General features: G+C 44.4%; 1 protein-coding gene across 1 annotated transcript in view; it reads left to right on the forward strand.

The window, feature by feature from the left end:
* The window catches only part of LOC137546453 (uncharacterized), an 82,064-nt gene extending 71,325 nt beyond the window's left edge, over positions 1-10,739 (forward strand). Inside the window, exons 15-16 of the mRNA XM_068268948.1 lie at positions 1,971-2,095; positions 9,862-10,739. Coding sequence (XP_068125049.1) covers positions 1,971-2,095; positions 9,862-10,121 — 385 coding nt within the window. The 3' untranslated portion in view covers positions 10,122-10,739. The remainder of the gene's footprint in view (positions 1-1,970; positions 2,096-9,861) is intronic.
* The last annotated feature ends 11,345 nt before the right edge of the window (positions 10,740-22,084 follow it).

Consider the following 22,084-nt stretch of genomic DNA (forward strand, 5'->3'; position numbering starts at 1 on the left):
TCTCTCTCTGCACCACCTTCTCTCTCTTTCAGTACCACCTTCTCTTCTCTCTCAGCACCATCCTCTCTTTCTCTCTCTCTGCACCACCCTCTCTATTTTTCAGTACCACCTTCTCTTCTCTCTCTGCACCACCCTCTCTCTTTTTCAGTACCACCTTCTCTTCTCTCTCTGCACCACCCTCTCTCTTTTTCAGTACCACCTTCTCTTCTCTCTCTGCACCACCCTCTCTCTCAGTACCACCTTCTCTTCTCTCTCTGCACCACCCTCTCTCTCAGTACCACCTTCTCTTCTCTCTCAGCACCATCCTCTCTTTCTCTCTCTCTGCACCACCTTCTCTCTCTTTCAGTACCACCTTCTATTCTCTCTCAGCACCACCCTCTCTCTCTTTCAGTACCACCTTCTCTTCTCTCTTAGCACCACCCTCTCTTTCTCTCTCTCTGCACCACCCTCTCTCTTTTTCAGTACCACCTTCTCTTCTCTCTCTGCACCACCCTCTCTCTCAGTACCACCTTCTATTCTCTCTCAGCACCACCCTCTCTTTCTCTCTCTCTGCACCTCCCTCTCTCTTTTTCAGTACCACCTTCTCTTCTCTCTCTGCACCACCCTCTCTTTCTCTCTCTGCACCACCCTCTCTCTCAGTACCACCTTCTCTTCTCTCTCAGCACCACCCTCTCTTTCTCTCTCTCTGCACCACCCTCTCTCTTTTTCAGTACCACCTTCTCTTCTCTCTCAGCACCACCCTCTCTTTCTCTCTCTGCATCACCCTCTCTCTCAGTACCACCTTCTCTTCTCTCTCAGCACCACCCTCTCTTTCTCTCTCTCTGCACCACCCTCTCTTTCTCTCTCTCTGCACCACCCTCTCTTTCTCTCTCTGCATCACCCTCTCTCTCAGTACCACCTTCTCTTCTCTCTCAGCACCACCCTCTCTTTCCCTCTCTCTGCACCACCCTCTCTTTCTCTCTCTCTGCACCACCCTCTCTTTCTCTCTCTCTGCACCACCCTCTCTCTTTTTCAGTACCACCTTCTCTTCTCTCTCAGCACCACCCTCTCTTTCTCTCTCTCTGAGCACCCCCTCTCTTTTTTCAGTGCCTCTTTCTCTCTCTCTCTGGCCCCAATTATTTTTTTCCCCCCCGAGTTACTTCCTAGGAGATAATTTTTCATTTTCCATTTAAAATAATTTTTTAGCACTTGCATTTGAACAAGTAGCAAAAGTAGGTGAAAAGGTACTATCAAAATTATTATTTTGCGTATTTTCTTGCTTGCTGGTGGATTAAAGGGCAATCTATTGACAAAGTGTGAAAATATCACAGAAGAAAACCTAGGAGAAAAAGTTAATTGCATATAGGCCTCTGCCTCAGCACTACCTTCTTCATTCTTTATCACCCACCACCTTTTCTTTCTTTCTCTCAATACCACAATCTTCTCTTTCCATATCTCAGTGCCTTTTTGTTCTCTACAATCAGCAACGATCCACAAGGACTCGACCCTCCAAAGTGAATTACAGCGAAATATTTATTTTTATATAGCGGTGTTACAGCACTCTAAAAAGCACAACGTTTCGGGCAGAAGCCCTTTCTCAAGTGAGCACTTGAGAAAGGGCTTCTGCCCGAAACGTTGTGCTTTTTAGTGTGCTGTAACACCGCTATATAAAAATAAATATTTTGCTGTAATTCACTTTGGAGGGTCGAGTCCTTGTGGATCGTTGCTGATTGTTTGGACTATATGTGAGGTGTGATGGGCCTCTGACCGCATTGGACTCCCCGTGTGACACAAAGACTCCTCTGTGGCCGGCAGGTACGCTTTGCTTTTCCTTTTTGTTCTCTCCCAGTTTGTTATATCTCTCTACAGAGGCCTTCATTTATGTATGAATATTCTCAGAGAACGAAAATGCATCAATCCTTTATTCTATTCATGCCACTCCTGGAGCAGGAAAATTACTTGAACACTAACTATTGTTTCTTCTTATGTAGACTAAAGGTCTGGGATCCATTCAACCGTAAACATAAAATCATCCCAGGTTACGAAAACCTTAATCTCACAGTCAGCAGCAGAATACAGATCATAGAAGGAGGATCCAAGGCAGTGTTACTGTCTGGTAGGTATATGGTCACTGTGTGTGTCGAGGGGAGGTTCATTATGTGTTGTAGACCACAAAGTGATTTAGAGTGATTTCCAAGTTAGTCCAATACCTCAGAGAAGCTCTTTTTAATACATTTTTTTAAACTCTTCATGTACTGGAAAACGTATTTTCTTCGCTACTAATATTCTATTATTTGTACTACACATAAAATTCAGTATTTCATAAGGTAATTTTTGCTTCAGATTTGTTTTAAAAGGAACACAAGGTGTGAGACCTATGGAAGCTGCCATATTTATTTACTTTTAAACAATACCATTGCGTGGCAGTGCTACTGATCTGATCTGTCATAGATAATTGATCTGCATGCTTGTTCAGGGTCTATGGCTTAACTTATTAGAGGCAGGGATCAGCAGGACAGCCAGGCAATTATTTAAATGGAAACAACCATGTCAGCCTCTATATCCCTCTCACCTCGGGTTCCCTTTAACCACTTGAGGACCTAGGGCTTTACCCCCCTTAAGGACCGGCCACTTTTTTTCCATTCAGACCACTGCAGCTTTCACGGTTTATTGCTCGCTCATACAACCTACCACCTAAATGAATTTTGGCTCCTTTTCTTGTCACTAATAAAGCTTTCTTTTGATGCTATTTGATTGCTCCTGTGATTTTTACTTTTTATTATATTCATCAAAAAAGACATGAATTTTGGCAAAAAAATGATTTTTTTAACTTTCTGTGCTGACAGTTTTCAAATAAAGTAAAATTTCTGTATACATGCAGCGCGAAAAATGTGGACAAACATGTTTTTGATAAAAAAAAAACCATTCAGTGTATATTTATTGGTTTGGGTAAAAGTTATAGCGTTTACAAACTATGGTGCCAAAAGTGAATTTTCCCATTTTCAAGCATCTCTGACTTTTCTGACCCCCTGTCATGTTTCATGAGGGGCTAGAATTCCAGGATAGTATAAATACCCCCCAAATGACCCCATTTTGGAAAGAAGACATCCCAAAGTATTCACTGAGAGGCATAGTGAGTTCATAGAAGATATTATTTTTTGTCACAAGTAAGCGGAAAATGACACTTTGTGAGGAAAAAAAAAAAAAAAAAAAAGTTTCCATTTCTTCTAACTTGCGACAAAAAAAAATGAAATCTGCCACGGACTCACCATGCCCCTCTCTGAATACCTTGAAGGGTCTACTTTCCAAAATGGGATCATTTGTGGGGTGTGTTTACTGTCCTGACATTTTGGGGGGTGCTAAATTGTAAGCACCCCTGTAAAGCCTAAAGGTGCTCATTGGACTTTGGACCCCTTAGCGCAGTTAGGCTGCAAAAAAGTGCCACACATGTGGTATTGCCGTACTCAGGAGAAGTAGTATAATGTGTTTTGGGGTGTATTTTTACACATACCCATGCTGGGTGGGAGAAATATCTCTGTAAATGACAATTTGTTAATTTTTTTTACACACAATTGTCCATTTACAGAGATATTTCTCCCACTCAGCATGGGTATGTGTAAAAATACACCACAAAACACATTATACTACTTCTCCTGAGTACGGCAATACCACATGTGTGGCACTTTTTTGCACCCTAACTGCGCTAAAGGGCCCAAAGTCCAATGAGTACCTTTAGGATTTCACAGGTCATTTTGAGAAATTTCGTTTCAAGACTACTCCTCACGGTTTAGGGCCCCTAAAATGCCAGGGCAGTATAGGAACCCCACAAATGACCCCATTTTAGAAAGAAGACACCCCAAGGTATTCCGTTAGTAGTATGGCGAGTTCATAGAAGATTTTATTTTTTGTCACAAGTTAGCGGAAAATGACACTTTGTGAAAAAACACAATTAAAATCAATTTCCGCTAACTTTTGACAAAAAATAAAATCTTCTATGAACTCACCATACTCCTAACGGAATACCTTGGGGTGTCTTCTTTCTAAAATGGGGTCATTTGTGGGGTTCCTATACTGCCCTGGCATTTTAGGGGCCCTAAACCGTGAGGAGTAGTCTTGAAACCAAATGTCGCAAAATGACCTGTGAAATCCTAAAGGTACTCATTGGACTTTGGGCCCTTTAGCGCAGTTAGGGTGCAAAAAAGTGCCACACATGTGGTATCGCCGTACTCAGGAGAAGTAGTATAATGTGTTTTGTGGTGTATTTTTACACATACCCATGCTGGGTGGGAGAAATACCTCTGTAAATGGACAATTGTGTGTAAAAAAATCAAAAGATTGTCATTTACAGAGGTATTTCTCCCACCCAGCATGGGTATGTGTAAAAATACACCCCAAAACACATTGTACTACTTCTCCCGAGTACGGCGATACCACATGTGTGGCACTTTTTTGCACCCTAACTGCACTAAGGGGCCCAAAGTCCAATGAGTACCTTTAGGATTTCACAGGTCATTTTTGTTTCAAGACTACTCCTCAAGGTTTAGGGCCCCTAAAATGCCAGGGCAGTATAGGAACCCCACTAATGACCCCATTTTAGAAAGAAGACACCCCAAGGTATTCCGTTAGGAGTATGGTGAGTTCATAGAAGTTTTTATTTTTTTGTCACAAGTTAGCGGAAATTGATTTTAATAGTTTTTTTTCACAAAGTGTCATTTTCCGCTAACTTGTGACAAAAAATAAAATCTTCTATGAACTCACCATACTCCGTACGGAATACCTTTGGGTGTCTTCTTTCTAGAATGGGGTCATTTGTGGGGTTCCTATACTGCCCTGGCATTTTAGGGGCCCTAAACCGTGAGGAGTAGTCTTGAAACCAAATGTCGCAAAATGACCTGTGAAATCCTAAAGGTACTCATTGGACTTTGGGCCCCTTAGCGTACTTAGGGTGTAAAAAAGTGCCACACATGTGGTACCGCTGTACTCAGGAGAAGTAGTATAATGCGTTTTGGGGTGTATTTTTACACATACCCATGCTAAGTGGGAGAAATATCTCTGTAAATGACAATTGTTTGATTTTTTTACACACAATTGTCCATTTACATAGAAATTTCTCCCACCCAGCATGGGTATGTGTAAAAATACACCCCAAAACACATTATACTACTTTTCCTGAGTACGGCGGTACCACATGTGTGACACTTTTTTGCAGCCTAGGTGCGCTAAGGGGCCCAACGTCCTATTCACAGGTCATTTTGAAGCATTTGTTTTCTAGACTACTCCTCGCGGTTTAGGGCCCCTAAAATGCCAGGGCAGTATAGGAACCCCACAAGTGACCCCATTTTAGAAAGAAGACACCCCAAGGTATTCCGTTAGGTGTATGGCGAGTTCATAGAAGATTTTATTTTTTGTCACAAGTTAGTGAAAAATGACACTTTGTGAAAAAAAACCAATAAAAATTAATTTCCGCTAACTTTTGACAAAAAATTAAATCTTCTATGAACTCGTCATACACCTAACATAATACCTTGGGGTGTCTTTTTTTCTAAAATGGGGTCACTTGTGGGGTTCCTATACCGCCCTGGCATTTTACAGGCCCAAAACCGTGAGTAGTCTGGAAACCAAATGTCTCAAAATGACTGTTCAGGGGTATAAGCATCTGCAAATTTTGATGACAGGTGGTCTATGAGGGGGCGAATTTTGTGGAACCGGTCATAAGCAGGGTGGCCTTTTAGATGACAGGTTGTATTGGGCCTGATCTGATGGATAGGAGTGCTAGGGGGGTGACAGGAGGTGATTGATGGGTGTCTCAGGGGGTGGTTAGAGGGGAAAATAGATGCAATCCATGCACTGGGGAGGTGATCGGAAGGGGGTCTGAGGGTTTGGCCGAGTGATCAGGAGCCCACACGGGGCAAATTGGGGCCTGATCTGATGGGTAGGTGTGCTAGGGGGTGACAGGAGGTGATTGATGGGTGTCAAGGTGTGATTAGAGGGGGGAATGGATGCAAGCAATGCACTGGCGAGGTGATCAGGGCTGGGGTCTGAGGGCATTCTGAGGGTGTGGGCGGGTGATTGAGTGCCCTAGGGGCAGATAGGGGTCTAATCTGATAGGTAGCAGTGACAGGGGGTGATTGATGGGTAATTAGTGGGTGTTTAGGGTAGAGAATAGATGGAAACACTGCGCTTGGGTGGTGATCTGATGTCGGATCTGCGGGCGATCTATTGGTGTGGGTGGGTGATCAGTTTGCCCGCAAGGGGCAGGTTAGGGGCTGATTGATGGGTGGCAGTGACAGCGGGTGATTGATGGGTGGCAGTGACAGGGGGTGATTGATGGGTGGCAGTGACAGGGGGTGATTGATGGGTGATTGATAGGTGATTGACAGGTAATCAGTGGGTTATTACAGGGGAGAACAGATGTAAATATTGCACTGGCGAATTGATAAGGGGGGGTCTGAGGGCAATCTGAGCGTGTAGGCGGGCGATTGGGTGCCCGCAAGGGGCAGATTAGGGTCTGATCTGATAGGTAACAGTGACAGGTGGTGATAGGGAGTGATTGATGGGTGATTGATGGGTAATTAGTGGGTGTTTAGAGGAGAGAATAGATGGAAACACTGCGCTTGGGTGGTGATCTGATGTCGGATCTGCGGGCGATCTATTGGTGTGGGTGGGTGATCAGATTGCCCGCAAGGGGCAGGTTAGGGGCTGATTGTTGGGTGGCAGTGACAGGGGGTGATTGATGGGTGATAGGCAGGTGATTGACAGGTGATCAGTGGGTTATTACAAGGAAGGACAGATGTAATTAATGCACTGGCGAATTGATAAGGGGGGGGGGGGGGTCGTCTGAGGGCAATCTGAGCGTGTGGGCGGGTGATTGGGTGCCCGCAAGGGGCAGATTAGGGTCTGATCTGATAGGTAACAGTGACAGGTGGTGATAGGGGGTGATTGATGGGTAATTAGTGGGTGTTTAGAGAAGATAACAGATGTAAACGATACATTTGGGAGGTAATCTGACGGCGGGTTTGCGGGCGATCTAATGGTGTGGGTGGGTGATCAGATTGCCCGCAAGGGGCAGGTTAGGGGCTGATTGATGGGTGGCAGTGACAGGGGGTGACAGGGGGTGATTGATGGGTGATAGGTGATTGGCAGGTGATTGACAGGTGATCAGTGGGTTATTACAGGGAAGAACAGATGTAATTAATGCACTGGTGAATTGATAAGGGGGGGTCAGAGGGCAATCTGAGCGTGTGGGCGGGTGATTGGGTGCCCGCAAGGGGCAGATTAGGGTCTGATCTGATAGGTAACAGTGACAGGTGGTGATAGGGGGTGATTGATGGGTAATTAGTGGGTGTTTAGAGAAGATAACAGATGTAAACGATACATTTGGGAGGTAATCTGACGGCGGGTTTGCGGGCGATCTAATGGTGTGGGTGGGTGATCAGATTGCCCGCAAGGGGCAGGTTAGGGGCTGATTGATGGGTGGCAGTGACAGGGGGTGATTGATGGGTGATAGGTGATTGGCAGGTGATTGACAGGTGATCAGTGGGTTATTACAGGGAAGAACAGATGTAATTAATGCACTGGTGAATTGATAAGGGGGGGTCAGAGGGCAATCTGAGCGTGTGGGCGGGTGATTGGGTGCCCGCAAGGGGCAGATTAGGGTCTGATCTGATAGGTAAAAGTGACAAGTGGTGATAGGGGGTGATTGATGGGTGATTGATGGGTAATTAGTGGGTGTTTAGAGGAGAGAATAGATGTAAACAATGGATTTGGGAGGTGATCTGATGTCGGATCTGTGGGCGATCTATTGGTGTGGGGGGGTGATCAGATTGCCCGCAAGGGGCAGGTTAGGGGCTGATTGATGGGTGGCAGTGACAGGGGGTGATTGACGGGTGATTGATGGGTGATTGACGGGTGATTGACAGGTGATTGACAGGTGATTGACAGGTGATCAGGGGGATAGATGCATACAGTAAACAGGGGGGGGGTGGTCTGGGGGGGGGGTCTGGGGAGAATCTGAGGGGTGGGGGGTGATCAGGAGGGGGCAGGGAGCAGGGGGGGGGGATAAAAAAAAAATAGCGTTGACAGATAGTGACAGGGAGTGATTGATGGGTGATTAGGGGGGTGATTGGGTGCAAACAGGGGTCTGGGGGGTGGGCAGGGGGGGGGGTCTGAGGGGTGCTGTGGGCGATCTGGGGCAGGGGGGGGAGAAATCAGTGTGCTTGGGTGCAGACTAGGGTGGCTGCAGCCTGCCCTGGTGGTCCCTCGGACACTGGGACCACCAGGGCAGGAGGCAGCATGTATAATACACTTTGTAAACATTACAAAGTGTATTATACACTTTGTATGCGGCGATCGCGGGGTTAACATCCCGCCGGCGCTTCCGTATAGCCGGCGGGATGTTGCGGCGAGCGAGCGGTGACAGGCGCCGGCGGAGGATCGCGTCACGGATGACGCGATCGCTCCGCCCATGCCCTTAAATGGACCGCCGCCTCTGTGGGTGAGGCCGTCCTGTAGGGCTCCACTTCCCCGCCGCCCCTGTGTAGTGGGCGGTCGGGAAGTGGTTAAGAGTAGTAGTACATGTGGAAACCTTTTGTGAGCAATTGAAATTGATACTACTCACATTGGATTTTTCACTTGTGGAGAACCCCCATGTCCACTCAACTACAAAACATTTGTAAAGTGCTTTTCTCATGGAGAACCCAAAGCAAATAGGCTTAACTGCAGTCTGTGATGTTTTACAGGGTAAAACGTTATGTGAACATAAATGCCAGACTAATCAGGTGGCTTTTCAGTTTTGTGTTAAGTGCCTTCAAGGTTGGAGCTGTCTTTGTCTGTGGCAAGGCATTCCAAAGGCTAGGGGCAGCATGACATAAGGCTCTGGCTCCAAAGATTTTGAGTTGGACTCTGGGTAGTCAAGTTATTAGAGCCTGTTAATCTGAGGTTGTGGGAGGTGTGACACAATTGCACTAATCGTTCAGGTATCCAGGGCCTCAGGACTTCAATCTGCATGTTGGGGTCGGTAGTGGGGGGAAAAGGGGAGGCCAGTGCAATCTACAGTAAAGGTAAAAAGGTATACAGGAGATGCCAAAATAACATGTATGAGGTATTACATATACAGTATCTCTCAAGAATGATCTAAGTCAAATGTACTGATTTTGAATTTTATGGACATATAACAATATGCTTCACCTGCCTTGTGCCACTTCATTAGGTATAGTGCCAGTTTGGCTATAGTCTCACACTGGTATGAATGCCTCTTTCACAGACCTGCGAAACGTGATGCTATGTGCCAATAGAGCTCCAAATCAATACATTTGACTTAGATTGTTCTTACTTTATCAGGGTGCTTTCTGTAAAGCTCTATTAGTAAAATTAATTTGGGTGTGACTACATGACCGAAAGTACCTTTGTTCTTGTTATTTTTCTATGCTTTTGTCCTTTCAAGGAGGAACAAAGTAAAAAGAATAGCAGACTTGCCCCAAATTTGTTAAACATAAAATATTTAGTAGATAAACAGAAACTACCTGCTTCACCAGTTTACAGAATCTCTGCTACTGACAGCTTGTCCAGAGTGCTGCTTTCCTGCTAAAACTTTATTTGGCGTCATGGGGAAGCCTAACAGCCTATAAAAGTTTTTTTTCCTTATTTTCTACCTCCCCTGGCCACCAGGGTTCAGCTGAAAGCCATGGAGTTCTGAAGTCAGGGCCACAGACACTTGAAAGAACTTGAGTCTACAACCCTTCCCAAATGTAGCTATAACCAAATTCAAAATTGGTTTGGCTGAAGCTAGGCTTAAATTTCAAAGCTACAGACTGTAAGACTTACAGATAGATGGTGTTAAAAATACTTATACAGATATCTAAATCAGAATCTGCCTTTTCGTAGGTGATGTCAGCTTGTGGAACCTGGACAACGGCACATTGATCTCAGTGTTCTCCCCCGATAGTAAAATCTGCTGCCTGTCTTTAGCTTCCGATAGGAAGACCATTCTCATCGGCATGAGTGATACTCCGTACCTCATCAACTTGAAGATTGCATCACGGGACAAAGACAACAACAACTCTATGGGAGCAGACCTGTTTGGTGAGGAATCTACAAGCAGTGAAGATGAACCTGAAGACAAAGATCTACCTGTTAAAATCTAGAAACTGAGAAGCAAATTATACAGTTGAAGAAGACAACCTGCACTTGTCTCAGCTCAACTAAGACTTCTGGTCGCTCTTAGCTCATGAGTTTACAAAAGCTGCTGCTTTGTTTTTGTTGTTTACAAGAGCAATGACCAGCATTTAAGAAATATGCTAACCTTCCAGTAGGTGATGGATCTATCTTTGTTTTAAAGCTCGCTTTTACAGAGAACTGAGGAGTCCATCATGTGTTGATTGTTGTACTTCATGTTTTCTCTGGAACCACCACAGTTCATATTAGTCCCAAGCACAGGAAGTGAGCAAACATCTTACCAATGAAGATGCAAATAGCCGTGAAACATTATAGGAAACATTGGTCATAGGTGGGTTAGGACTATGCTTACAACACGAGAGTCCCAGGTTTAAATTCCAGCAGATAAACTTCCTGGACAGAATTGTATGTTCTCCAAATGTTTGTCTCCCATAACTCAAAAACATAGTAATTGGCCCTAAACTGTGATATGGAGATTGTGAGCCCCAATGAGGGACATCAAGTGATGTTCAATGCATTCTGCAAAGTGCTGCTGAAAAGGTATCAGCTCTATATAATATAAAGAAACGCGTGAAATAAAATGGAAAAACCCAAGAACACATTTGCACACTCTCAATAACTAAAATAGTGTTCCTTAAACTGTATCTCTGGTCATGAAAGTAGGACTGTGTGGTTGAGAGCCATTAACCTATCATGTTTTTGAAGTGGATTGCAGCTAGTGGAAAAGGGCCCTTAGGCAAGGTTCAAACTTGTCCACGCAAAAAATGGGCACGTTTTGTTCTGTACATGATTTTTAGAACACTAGGCAGAGTAGCTGAAGAAAGTCAAAAAGAATTAACAGGTACTGTGAAAACTAATGCAGCAAGATAAAAGTGCAAATCTCTATTGACTTTCATTGTACGAGTGGAGATTGTGTTTTCACAAATTTGCATGCTATTTTTGATAAGTTTGAACTCTGCTTGACAAGCGTTCAGCCAGTTTGTCAGTTGTTAGCATGTTTAGAAATAGCAGTAAACCTGCATCATTTGAGTGGTGGGGAAACCGTATTGTACTATACAGAGCAGTACAAATCTAGCTGAGCAGTGAGCCACTTTTACATTATTGTTACTGTACATCATTAGCAGTAGAGTCATGGCACTAACTATACCTTGGAGAAACCTAATACCTAATCTCTACCGTAGTCTTAAAGTGGACCTGAACTCTTGCACAGGTCAGAAGGAAAACATAGAAATGCACCCGGTTAGTATTTAGAGAATTTAGCTTTGTAAGCTGACTGCCACCACAGAGAGCTAATTGGTAAACACAGGATGTTAATGCCCATGAAATCAGGAAGTAGACAATACAGATTTATTGGATTTGTATCAGCTGTAACAAAGAAATGTTTTTCTTTATAGGTTATTATGCTGTTGCGTATCTTTTATAGCAGAGGGGGCTTTCTGATTTCAGGTCTGCTTTAAAGGGACAATGAGCACCTCTCATGGGCATGCCTTTAAGCCAGACAACTTCCAACAAAGTCGTGCTATGACCCCTCTGGAGGAGCCTCCTGCAACGGCCATGTGTGTCACTTCCTCTTCCTACTTCATTCAGTGATGCACTTCTCTAAGGCCCCGTTCACATCTGATCGTTTTGCCAGCGATTTCAGCAAAACCCTCAAGCACTAGCGATTTTTAAAGGGACTCTGTAACAAAAATGTCATAGTTACATAGTTATTTTGGTTGAAAAAAGACATACGGCCATCGAGTTCAACCAGTATAAAGTACAACACCAGCCTGCTCCCTCACATATCCCTGTTGATCCAGAGGAAGGCGAAAAAACCTTTACAAGGCATGGTCCAATTAGCCCCTAAAGGGAAAAATTCCTTCCCGACTCCAGATGGCAATCAGATAAAATCCCTGGATCAACATCATTAGGCATTACCTAGTAATTGTAGCCATGGATGTCTTTCAACGCAAGGAAAGCATCTAAGCCCCCTTTAAATGCAGGTATAGAGTTTGCCATAACGACTTCCTGTGGCAATGCATTCCACATCTTAATCACTCTTACTGTAAAGAACCCTTTCCTAAATAAATGGCTAAACAGCTTTTCCTCCATGCGCAGATCATGTCCTCTAGTCCTTAGAGAAGGCCTAGGGACAAAAAGCTCATCCGCCAAGCTATTATATTGCCCTCTGATGTATTTATACATGTTTATTAGATCCCCTCTAAGGCGTCTTTTCTCTAGACTAAATAAACCCAGTTTATCTAACCTTTCTTGATAAGTGAAACCTTCCATCCCACGTATCAATTTTGTTGCTCGTCTCTGCACCTGCTCTAAAACTGCAATATCTTTTTTGTAATGTGGTGCCTAGAACTGAATTCCATATTCCAGATGTGGCCTTACTAGAGAGTTAAACAGGGGCAATATTATGCTAGCATCTCGAGTTTTTATTTCCCTTTTAATGCATCCCAAAATTTTGTTAGCTTTAGCTTGGCATCGAGTACGATTATTTAACTTGTTGTCAATGAGTACTCCTAAGTCCTTCTCCAAGTTTGATGTCCCCAACTGTATCCCATTTATTTTGTATGGTGCTAGACCATTAGGGCTCTTTCACATTAGGGCAGATTTTCTGCGTTTCAACGCAAAGGGTAAAGTTTGCGTTACCCAAGGTGAAATGAAAGTCCATAGACTTTCATTTTAGCTTTCACATATAACGCTGCGTTTTTGTGCGTTGCGTTACACTGCACCCAGGCGCAGTTTTTCGGCCAACGCTAGCTTTATGCGTTACAATGTTAGTCAATGTAAAACGCACACTATGCGCGTTTTTAATCCGTTAACGCAGGCAATCAGTCCCAGAATGCAACAGAGGAACAATGTAGAAAGTTGACAACTAAAAGAAAAAAAAATTACCTGCGTTTTTCTATGTGCAGTAACGCATTGAAAACGGATTAAAAACGCACACTCACTGCAGTGCAACGCATATCAAAACGCAGTAAAAGGCATACAACAAAACTTATGCTTTGAGCGTTCTCCAACGCAAGCTCTGATGTGAAAGAGCCCTTAGTATGTCCAAAATGCATGACTTTACATTTGTCAACGTTGAATTTCATCTGCCATGTATGTGCCCATATAGCCATCCTATCCAGATCCTGAGAGTTGATGATTCTGCACAAATTTGTATCATCTGCAAAAATAGCAACATTGCTCACTACTGCATCTACTAGGTCATTAATAAATAAATTGAAGAGCACTGGACCCAGAACAGACCCCTGTGGGACCCCACTGCTAACAGTCTCCCATTTTGAGTACGATCCATTGACCACAACTCTTTGTTTTCTGTCCATTAGCCAGTTCCCTATCTATGAACACAGACTCTTCCCCAGTCCTTGCATCCTCAACTTTTGCACCAGACTTTTGTGGGGAACAGTGTCGAAGGCCTTTGCAAAGTCCAAGTATATCACATCTACAGCATTCCCAATATCCATATTAGCATTCACTACCTCATAAAAGCTGAGCATGTTAGTCAAACAGGACCTGTCTTTAGTAAACCCATGTTGATGCTGAGAAATAAGATTCTTTTCTACCGTCCTACAGGTTCCTAAACCTATTATAATGTGCTCTGGCTTACTGCAGCACTTTCTACTATCACCATCTCTGTAATAAATCAGCTTATCTTTCCCCTGTCGGACTTGTCGTCCTGTGTCTGGAAGGCTGCCAACTCTTCAGGTCCCTTTTCCACTACGGCGTTTGCGATGGCTGAATCACAAAACCGCTAGTGATTTTTCAAATCGCTAGTTTACTTTTAACATAGGAATCGCGGTAGGTCCTTTCCACTACCGCGATTCGTTTTTTACCCGATCGCGAGGCGGAGCGATTATTGCCGCGATTTTGCTATGCAGTGCATAGCATAGCAAAATCGCGATCGCAAACGTCGGAAAATTGCCGCGAAATTTTGGGCATTTGCTGAATCGCAACCAATAACGTTCAGCGCGAACGCTAGTGATTGCAAGTGGAAAAGGGCCCTCAGTGTGATCTGCTATGCATGCCCCCTCTATGCACACTCCCCTGTGTGTGTGTGTGTGTGTTAATTACATTAGCCAGCTTTTCTCTGCTCTCTTATCTTTTACAAGCTGGATAAATCCTCTGTTCACATACTGATGAGTCACATACTGCAGAATTACAGGCAATGTGGCAGAGCTGTCTGCAAGAAGAAACAAACAATCAGCTTGTAAAGCTGGCCATACACTGGCCCGATTTGCCGCCGTTTCGACAGCAGATTTGATCACTGGGATTGAATCTGCTGCCAATCGTTCGCGCTACACGCCGAATTTCGATCCATTTTGTCCGATCCCGTCGATCGCTCCGTGCGGAAAATTACCGTCGATCGCCCGCGGGTAGGGAGCGCGTTGCTAGCGGCGTTCGAGTGCCCGACGCAATAGAGCGGCAATACATTACTGCCCCCGGTCACCGCTGGTCCGTCTCCGCTCTGCTTCAGTTCCTCCTGCCCGGCAGGAAGTTTAAACAGTAGAGGGCGCTCTACTGTTTAAACTTCCTGCCGGGCAGGAAGAAATAAAGCATGCCAGACCTGGAGACCAGAGCGGAGACGAGCAGCCGTGACCGGGGGCAGTCATGCCGGCGGAGCAGGTAATGTATGCGGGCATGCGTGGGGTGGGTGGTAGGGAGCGGCAGCAGCAGCACCACCACCACCACAACAGATTGTGATCGGTTTCAGGCTGAAATCGGTTCACAATCTGTTTGTAGTAAAGGTAGCCATACGATCCCTCTCTGATCAGATTTGATCAGAGAGGGATCTATCTGTTGGTCGAATCTGATGGCAAATCGACCAGTGTATGGCTACCTTAACTCTTCAGTGAGCTGCAGGGGGAAAGAAACACACAAATGATCTCTTGAGATTCAAAAGGAAGGCTGTATTGTGACAGAGGGTAATAGGAGATGTCCCCTAACACACTGGTATGTTTACTTTTGTGTGATTTTAACAATACAGATTCTCTTTAAAGCACTAGCGCCATAATACCCTATGGGCCCATTCTCACCTGGGCGTTTTGTGTTAATCGCTGGCGATTAACGCAAATTGCCAAACGCACACTTGTTTCCTGCACCATTTTCTGGCGATTTCCCGGTGATCGCATTTAGTGCTATAGAAGCGCTAATCGCGAAAAATCACCAAGTGTGAATGGCGATTTTTTCACATCAATCGCCAAACCAATTTTGCGTTTTGCAAGTGTAAATGGGGCCTAACAGAGAAGACAGTGGTGACCCGCAATGTTTAAATTGAAATAAAACGAAAACTATTTGGTGTAGAACGGCGATTCAGGCATCAAAATGTAATAGGAGAGCACAAGCTACAGAAAGGTATGCATCTTTAAGTACTTTGCAGTACTGGTCGGAGTCTAAAACACTTGCCCATGAGAGGTGCTTGGAGTCCCTTTAAGGCCAGTTATAAACCAGATAACTAATCAGTATGTTTTGTAATACAGAAGAAAACCAGTACAAACCCAGGGTGAAAATACAAACTCCATGCACATTTGAATCTGGAACTGCAAGAAAGGAGTATTAGCTACTACACCACTGTGCTGCCCAGTATAGAGTAATTTAGTTTGGTGAAGCGACAAACCAGAAATTAACTCTGGAATAGCAATTTTAAATCAATTATTTTAGGGATAGCGGCTCTTTTTATGCTAAAATCATGAGAATGGGGATTATGCTATCAGTCTGACACATTCTAAACAGATAATTCCAACTGTAGACAGCAATGAAAGAGGATGTGTTTCCTGTGAAATAATGCATTTTGCACATTATGTTTTCAGAAGACTTGACTCAGAAATAAGCTTGAACTTTTTGAAATATATTTTCTTTGCGTGTAAGCCAGTGAATCAGCATGTCGTTTTGTATTCAGCTCTCCTATATAGTTAGATTGATGAAAATTGACCTATTTTGAAGCTTAGTTCCACTTAACCCTCCTGGCGGTCTATTAAAAACCGCCAGGGGGCAGCAGAGCAGTTTTTTTAAAAAAATCATGTGCAGCGGCATCCTCCGATCAGGCAATCCCGTTCAAAGAACGAGATTTCCTGGAGGGCTTCCCCCGTCGGCATGACATCATTGGGAGTCCCGATCTACCCCTCAGCGCTGCCTGGCACCGATTGGCCAGGCAGCGCACGGGGTCTGGAGGGGGGGGGGGGGGGGGTAGTGGCGGCGCGGAGCGGCAGCGATCAGCCGCGTGTTGCAAAAAAAAATAAAATTATGCAAATCGGCCCAGCATGGCCTGAAAAATCCTCCTGCGCAGCATAGCCTGAGCTCAGCTCGGGCTTACCGCCAGGAAGGTTAATTAAAGCACAACTGAAGCAAGTACATATATATACACTCGCCTATAAGTCGAGAAATTTAGGACTGACTCAAAGTATAAAAGTGGGGGGGTCGCCTTATACTTGAGTAGTCCTAAATTTCACAACTTATAGCAGAGAATTGCAGGGGAGTCTCTTTCTCTCCCCTTACTCAGTCCTAACGCTGGCAGCTTTCCAGAAAGCCCCCCTCCCTCCCATCACCAGGTAAAGGATGGCCTTCTCCCCCTCTTTCCCCCCTCTGCCGCAGTCATCTAATGGTCAGCGCTGAAGCGGAAACTCACTGATTACACAGCGCAACATCCTCCCTTGTCCCTCTGCTCACGCTGGTCTGTTTACAATACCACAGCTACGGCTCCGATGACACATGAAATCACATGACATCGGAGCCGTAGCTGTGGTATTGTAAACTAACAGACCAGAACGAGCAGAGGGACAGGTAGGAGGGAGGGGGGAATTTCAGCAAGCTGTGTGCTGTAGCACTTTGGGGAAGGGGAGACAGCTGCTGGCTGCTGCAGCTCCTGTAAAACAGGGGACACACAGCTAGGGGACATAGGGGCCACACAGCCAAGGGGACACTGGGGACACAAAGCTAGAGGGGCCACACAGCCTGGCGGACACAGTGACCACACTGAGACATCCTGGTGCCCAAGTGCAGTCTAACTTTCTTGGGTAGACTTGTACTTGAGTAAATAAGAAAAATCCAGCTTAAGAGGGTCAAATATTGGGGTCGACTTATACACGAAGTCGACTTGTATCCGAGTATATACGGTATATGAAGGCTGCCAAATGTATTTCCATTTATACCAGTTACCTGGAAGCCCCACTGATCTATTTGACTACAGTAGTATTTGAATAACACCAGAAACAAGCATGCAGCTAATCCGATCTGACAAGGTAAGAAACACCTGATCTGCATGCTTGTTCAGGGTCTATGGCTGCAAGTATTATTATGATGGGAATATACAGGTCAATTCTGCGCCCAATCGCTTTGCCCGCTCGATTTACTTATCTACTGCTCGTTTTTCTTATCTTTTTTTCAATTCACATCAATGATGAATCGAGCAGCAAAACAATCGAACTGTGATTGGACATATCGGAAATGATCTAACGATTTTATCAGCTCAGATTCGAGCTGTGTATTCCCAGCAGTAGAGGCAGATGATCAGCAGGATAGCAAGGTAACTGGTATGCATACCTATGAAACAGCCATCAGGAGACTTAAGGCTCATACACACATCAGACCATAGTCTTTTGAAAATGAAAGATCACAGATCTGTTTTACCCCCTTCCATGTAGTATGAGAGCCATACTCTACACAGTCTATTCTATGGAGCTGAACTCCCCATCAGAAAAAAAACTTTGCAAGATGCTGCACACACAGATGTTGTACAGACACAAAAGATCTGTAGCTGCAAAAGATCTGTTCCTGCCAAAAATCCAACCCTGCAAATTGCAATGATAGTCTATGAGAACTGCAGATCATCGTACACACATGATTTAACTGACATTCATCTGCAGATCAGATCCACCAGGTTGGATTTTCAGATCTGCAGATCTGTCAGTTAAATCATGTGTGTATGATGATCTGCAGATCTCATAGACTATCATTGCAATTTGCAGGGTTGGATTTTTGGCAGGAACAGATCTTTTGCAGCTACTGATCTTTTGTGTCTGTACAGCATCTGTGTGTGCAGCATCTTGCAAAGTTTTTTTTCTGATGGGGAGTTCAGCTCCATAGAATAGACTGTGTAGGTATGGCTCTCATACTACATGGAAGGGGGTAAAACTGGTCTGTGATCTTTCATTTTCCAAAGACCATGGTCTGATGTGTGTATGAGCCTTTAGGCACAGGATACAGCCAATATAAGGCTTACCCTGCTCCTGCACAAGTCCCAGCGACGTTACTATTCCCCCTCCAGGTCCACGTGGATGGTAGGGAATTCCAGTTTTAAAAATAACTTAAAGGGAACCTAAACTGAGAAGGATAAGGATGTTTCCTCTTAAAATAATACCAGTTGCCAGACTCTCCTACTGATCCTGTGTGTCTGAAGGTGCGTACACACATGCGACTATAGTCGTTTGTAACGATCGTTCCCCGATCTTTACCAACGACGATCGTTACAAAAAACGAACCACCGACTATTAAGTCTAACGACGAACGAGCCAAATCGCTACAAAAGAAAGTTCTGTCTCGGCGGATATTAACCAACGACGATCGTTTGCAAAAGTAGTACATCGTTGGAAACGATCGTTTGTACCAGGCTGGACATGCGCATTTCACTTTTTCTCCAGGGAACTTTACAATTTTATGCGCAGGCGCATTGAGTGCTTTTACGTGGTGTAACGTTCGTTCTAACGATGTGATAGTTACACACTTTTTAGAACTAACTTTACTCCGGTCGTTCTTTCGTCAATTAAAAGATCGTTCGTCGTTAACAACGAACGATCGTAGTCGCATGTGTGTACGTAGCATAATACTTTTAGCCACAGCCCCTCAACAAGCATGAAGATCAGGTGCTCTGACTGAAGTCAAACTGGATTTGCTGCATGCCTGTTTCAGGTGTGAGATTCAGCCACTACAGCCAAAGAGATCAGCAGGACTGCCAAACAAATGGCATTGTAACAAGATTACAATTAAAAACAAACACATAGTTACCTAAGGGTCTGAACTTAATATGCATGTGAAGAGGGTATATTACTAACATTTTTTTAAATTATAAGCTTCTAAATAGTGATAAAAACAACTGAAAAAAATGCACCTTTATTTCCAAATAAAATATTGTCGCCGTACATTCTGATAGGGGCATAATTTAACTGGTGTAACAACCGGGGCAAATAAAATGTGTGGGTTTTAATTATGGTAGCATGTATTTTAAAGCTATAATGGTTAAAAACTGAAAAATGATTTTTTTCCCCTTAATATTCCAGTGAAAATGCATTTAGAAAAAAAAATTCTTAGCAAAAAGGTACCACCCAAAGAAAGCCTAATTGGTGGCAGAAAAAAACAAGATAGATAAATTGATTGTGATAAGTAGTGAAAAAGTTATTGGCGAATGAATGGGAGGTGAAAATTGCTAAGATGCATAAAGTGAAAAACACCCACGGGCTGAAATGGTTAATCCAGAGGCATTGCCACGGAATAAGTTGGTGCTTTATAAATCAACTAGTGGACCTAAGCCCGTTTAAAAATGGGCTGGTTCTGTCACTGCACCCACACATTTCCGCCACGCGTGTGCACGACGTGCCCGCCCACCCACGCCAGCACTGTAGCATAAAGCTGCTCATGCACAGAGGTAGAAGCTGTGCATGAGGATTTGTGCTACTGCGCAGATGCAAACCATACTAATGCGTGCATAGTATGGCCACACTTGTCTGTGAACGATCTGTAGTGCGATATGCTTAGAGTCCAATTGCTGGATCAGTGGGGTGGAGGACAATGGGCTCTATTCACTAAGGGCAGTTTGGTAAAATAATTTTGGTTGGTAAAATACCACATTCGGTATTTTTTTCTTTTTTCCCCAAATTCACTAAAGAGCTTCCACATGAGGCAGCAGTGCGGTAATTTACCAAACAAACATGCCTCAATTCACTAAGCCCTGCTCAGTAAGTGTCACTTACCAGCCATGTAGCAGGGCAGCCGTGAGGCAGGGAGCTGCTTGTATGAGTCGAGATTTTCTGTCCAGTGCATCTCTGACATTCCCTTTAGATGTGCTGTGGCCACCAGGGGGAGCTCTTCTGCATGTCAGAATACAGATTTTCCCATCTAAAAGGGATGCAGAAAAGCCTCAAAGGGCTGTGTAGCTCTCCCTAACCGCTGCCTTTTAAATCTACTACACAGAGCATGGAAAGAGTGAGTTATCGGCTGCTGTGAGCGCAGCGTGTCACAGCCGGCTTTGGAAGTGTTAGTCTTGCCGCTCCCCCGCCTCCTCCATACCGCCAGTCCCTGCCCGCATCCCTTCCCTCCAATCAGCGGGGAGGGAAGGGACGCAGGCGGGGAGCAGCACTGTGGATTAGGCAGGGGAGCGGCGAGACTGACACTTCCAAAGGCAAACAGCCTGCTGCGACACCGTGTCACTAGCTCGGCGTTTGATTTATGGGGGCAAGCAGAGAGCAAGGGGGGCCTGGGAGGCAGCAGTATAGCAACAGAGGCTGGGCAGTATATGCAGACGCAGACTCTGCGCCGATAGCGTTCTTAGAACCAGCCTCAGGTTCTCTTTAATTGTACACCCCTACCACTTTCACAGTATAAAACAATGTATTCAGTAAATCAGTACCAATTCAGTAAGGAGTCCTTGAGCAAGACTCCATAACACTAACACTGCCTACTGAGTGCGCCCCTAGTATCTGCAGCTCTCAAGCCCTTTGAGTCCAACAGGAGAAAAGTGCTGTACAAATGTTGGCATTATTATTTCCCAATATATTCTTTGTGTATTCAGTCAATTTAGAAGATTGTACAGTTAATTGCAATTTATGCAATTCCTGCTAGATTGTATATGGCAGACAAAGGGTGTATACTATTGCACCCGATTGGCTGACAGTCTGCCTGCTGATCAGATAAAGGTAGGAATGTGCATTTGTTTTTTCGTGTTTTGCAGTCAGCATGCAGTTTCGAGGCAGTGGCCTCATTTCACGAAGCTTTATCAAACACTTTATCGAACGTTTGATAATTTACCTCGTGGGTAAAATCTCATTTTGAATTCACTAAAGTTATATTTATCAAATGTTTTATCGATAAAACGTTCAATAAATCTATAACACCTTAGTGAATTCAAAATTAGATTTTACCCATGAGGTAAATTAGCAACGTTCGATAAAGTGTTTGATAAAGCCTCGTAAATTGAGGCCAGTGGGGGCGATTCCCCTGGTGTTGAGCGTTCCAGGGTTCACCTGTATCTCCCTCTAGGTATCCAGATTCCAGGACCCGACTGTCGTGTGAACCAGTGTTTGTGGCTTTACATTTCTTTTGAACAATGAAGAGCATCATTAACTACTTAAGGACCAGAGACCGCTGGTACAGAAAACGGCAGAATCCCAACGAATCGCTGCAAATACCCACCACACGTAGGGAATCTGGACCACTCACTCTGCCGCTTTCATTGGCTCCTGGCCCTGTCTTTCAATGTAAGCCAATGGGAGTTGCTTACATTGAAAGACAGGGCCAGGAGCCAATGAAATCGGCTCCTGACCCACTAACAGGAACTCTTAAGTCATTGATACTTCAGAGCCGAGTGAGCTACGGAGGGGATTCATCGGCGACGAAAACAACGGATGCGCGCAGCGGCAGGGAATTGAAATCTACACCATAGCAGCCAGACAGCCATCAAACTAAGACGTAGATTTCAATTCACAGTGATCAAGTATACTGTATAAATCGGCAGGAATTTGTTTAAGTGTATGGGTACGTTTAGAAACAAATCATACTCCTTGAGCTGTTGAGCAACAAAATATGTGCAGTAATCATTCCCCACTAACTTATCTAAATAGATAATGGATAGGATCACCTACTTTAAATTGGTGTGACTATATGAAGAGTACTCCAGTTTCATGTGGAAATTCAGGACCCCCAGAAGTAGAATTCGTCAAAATTGTGGTTA

This window comes from Hyperolius riggenbachi, chromosome 1 (genome assembly GCF_040937935.1).
Source record: "Hyperolius riggenbachi isolate aHypRig1 chromosome 1, aHypRig1.pri, whole genome shotgun sequence".
Taxonomy (NCBI): Eukaryota; Metazoa; Chordata; class Amphibia; order Anura; family Hyperoliidae; genus Hyperolius; species Hyperolius riggenbachi.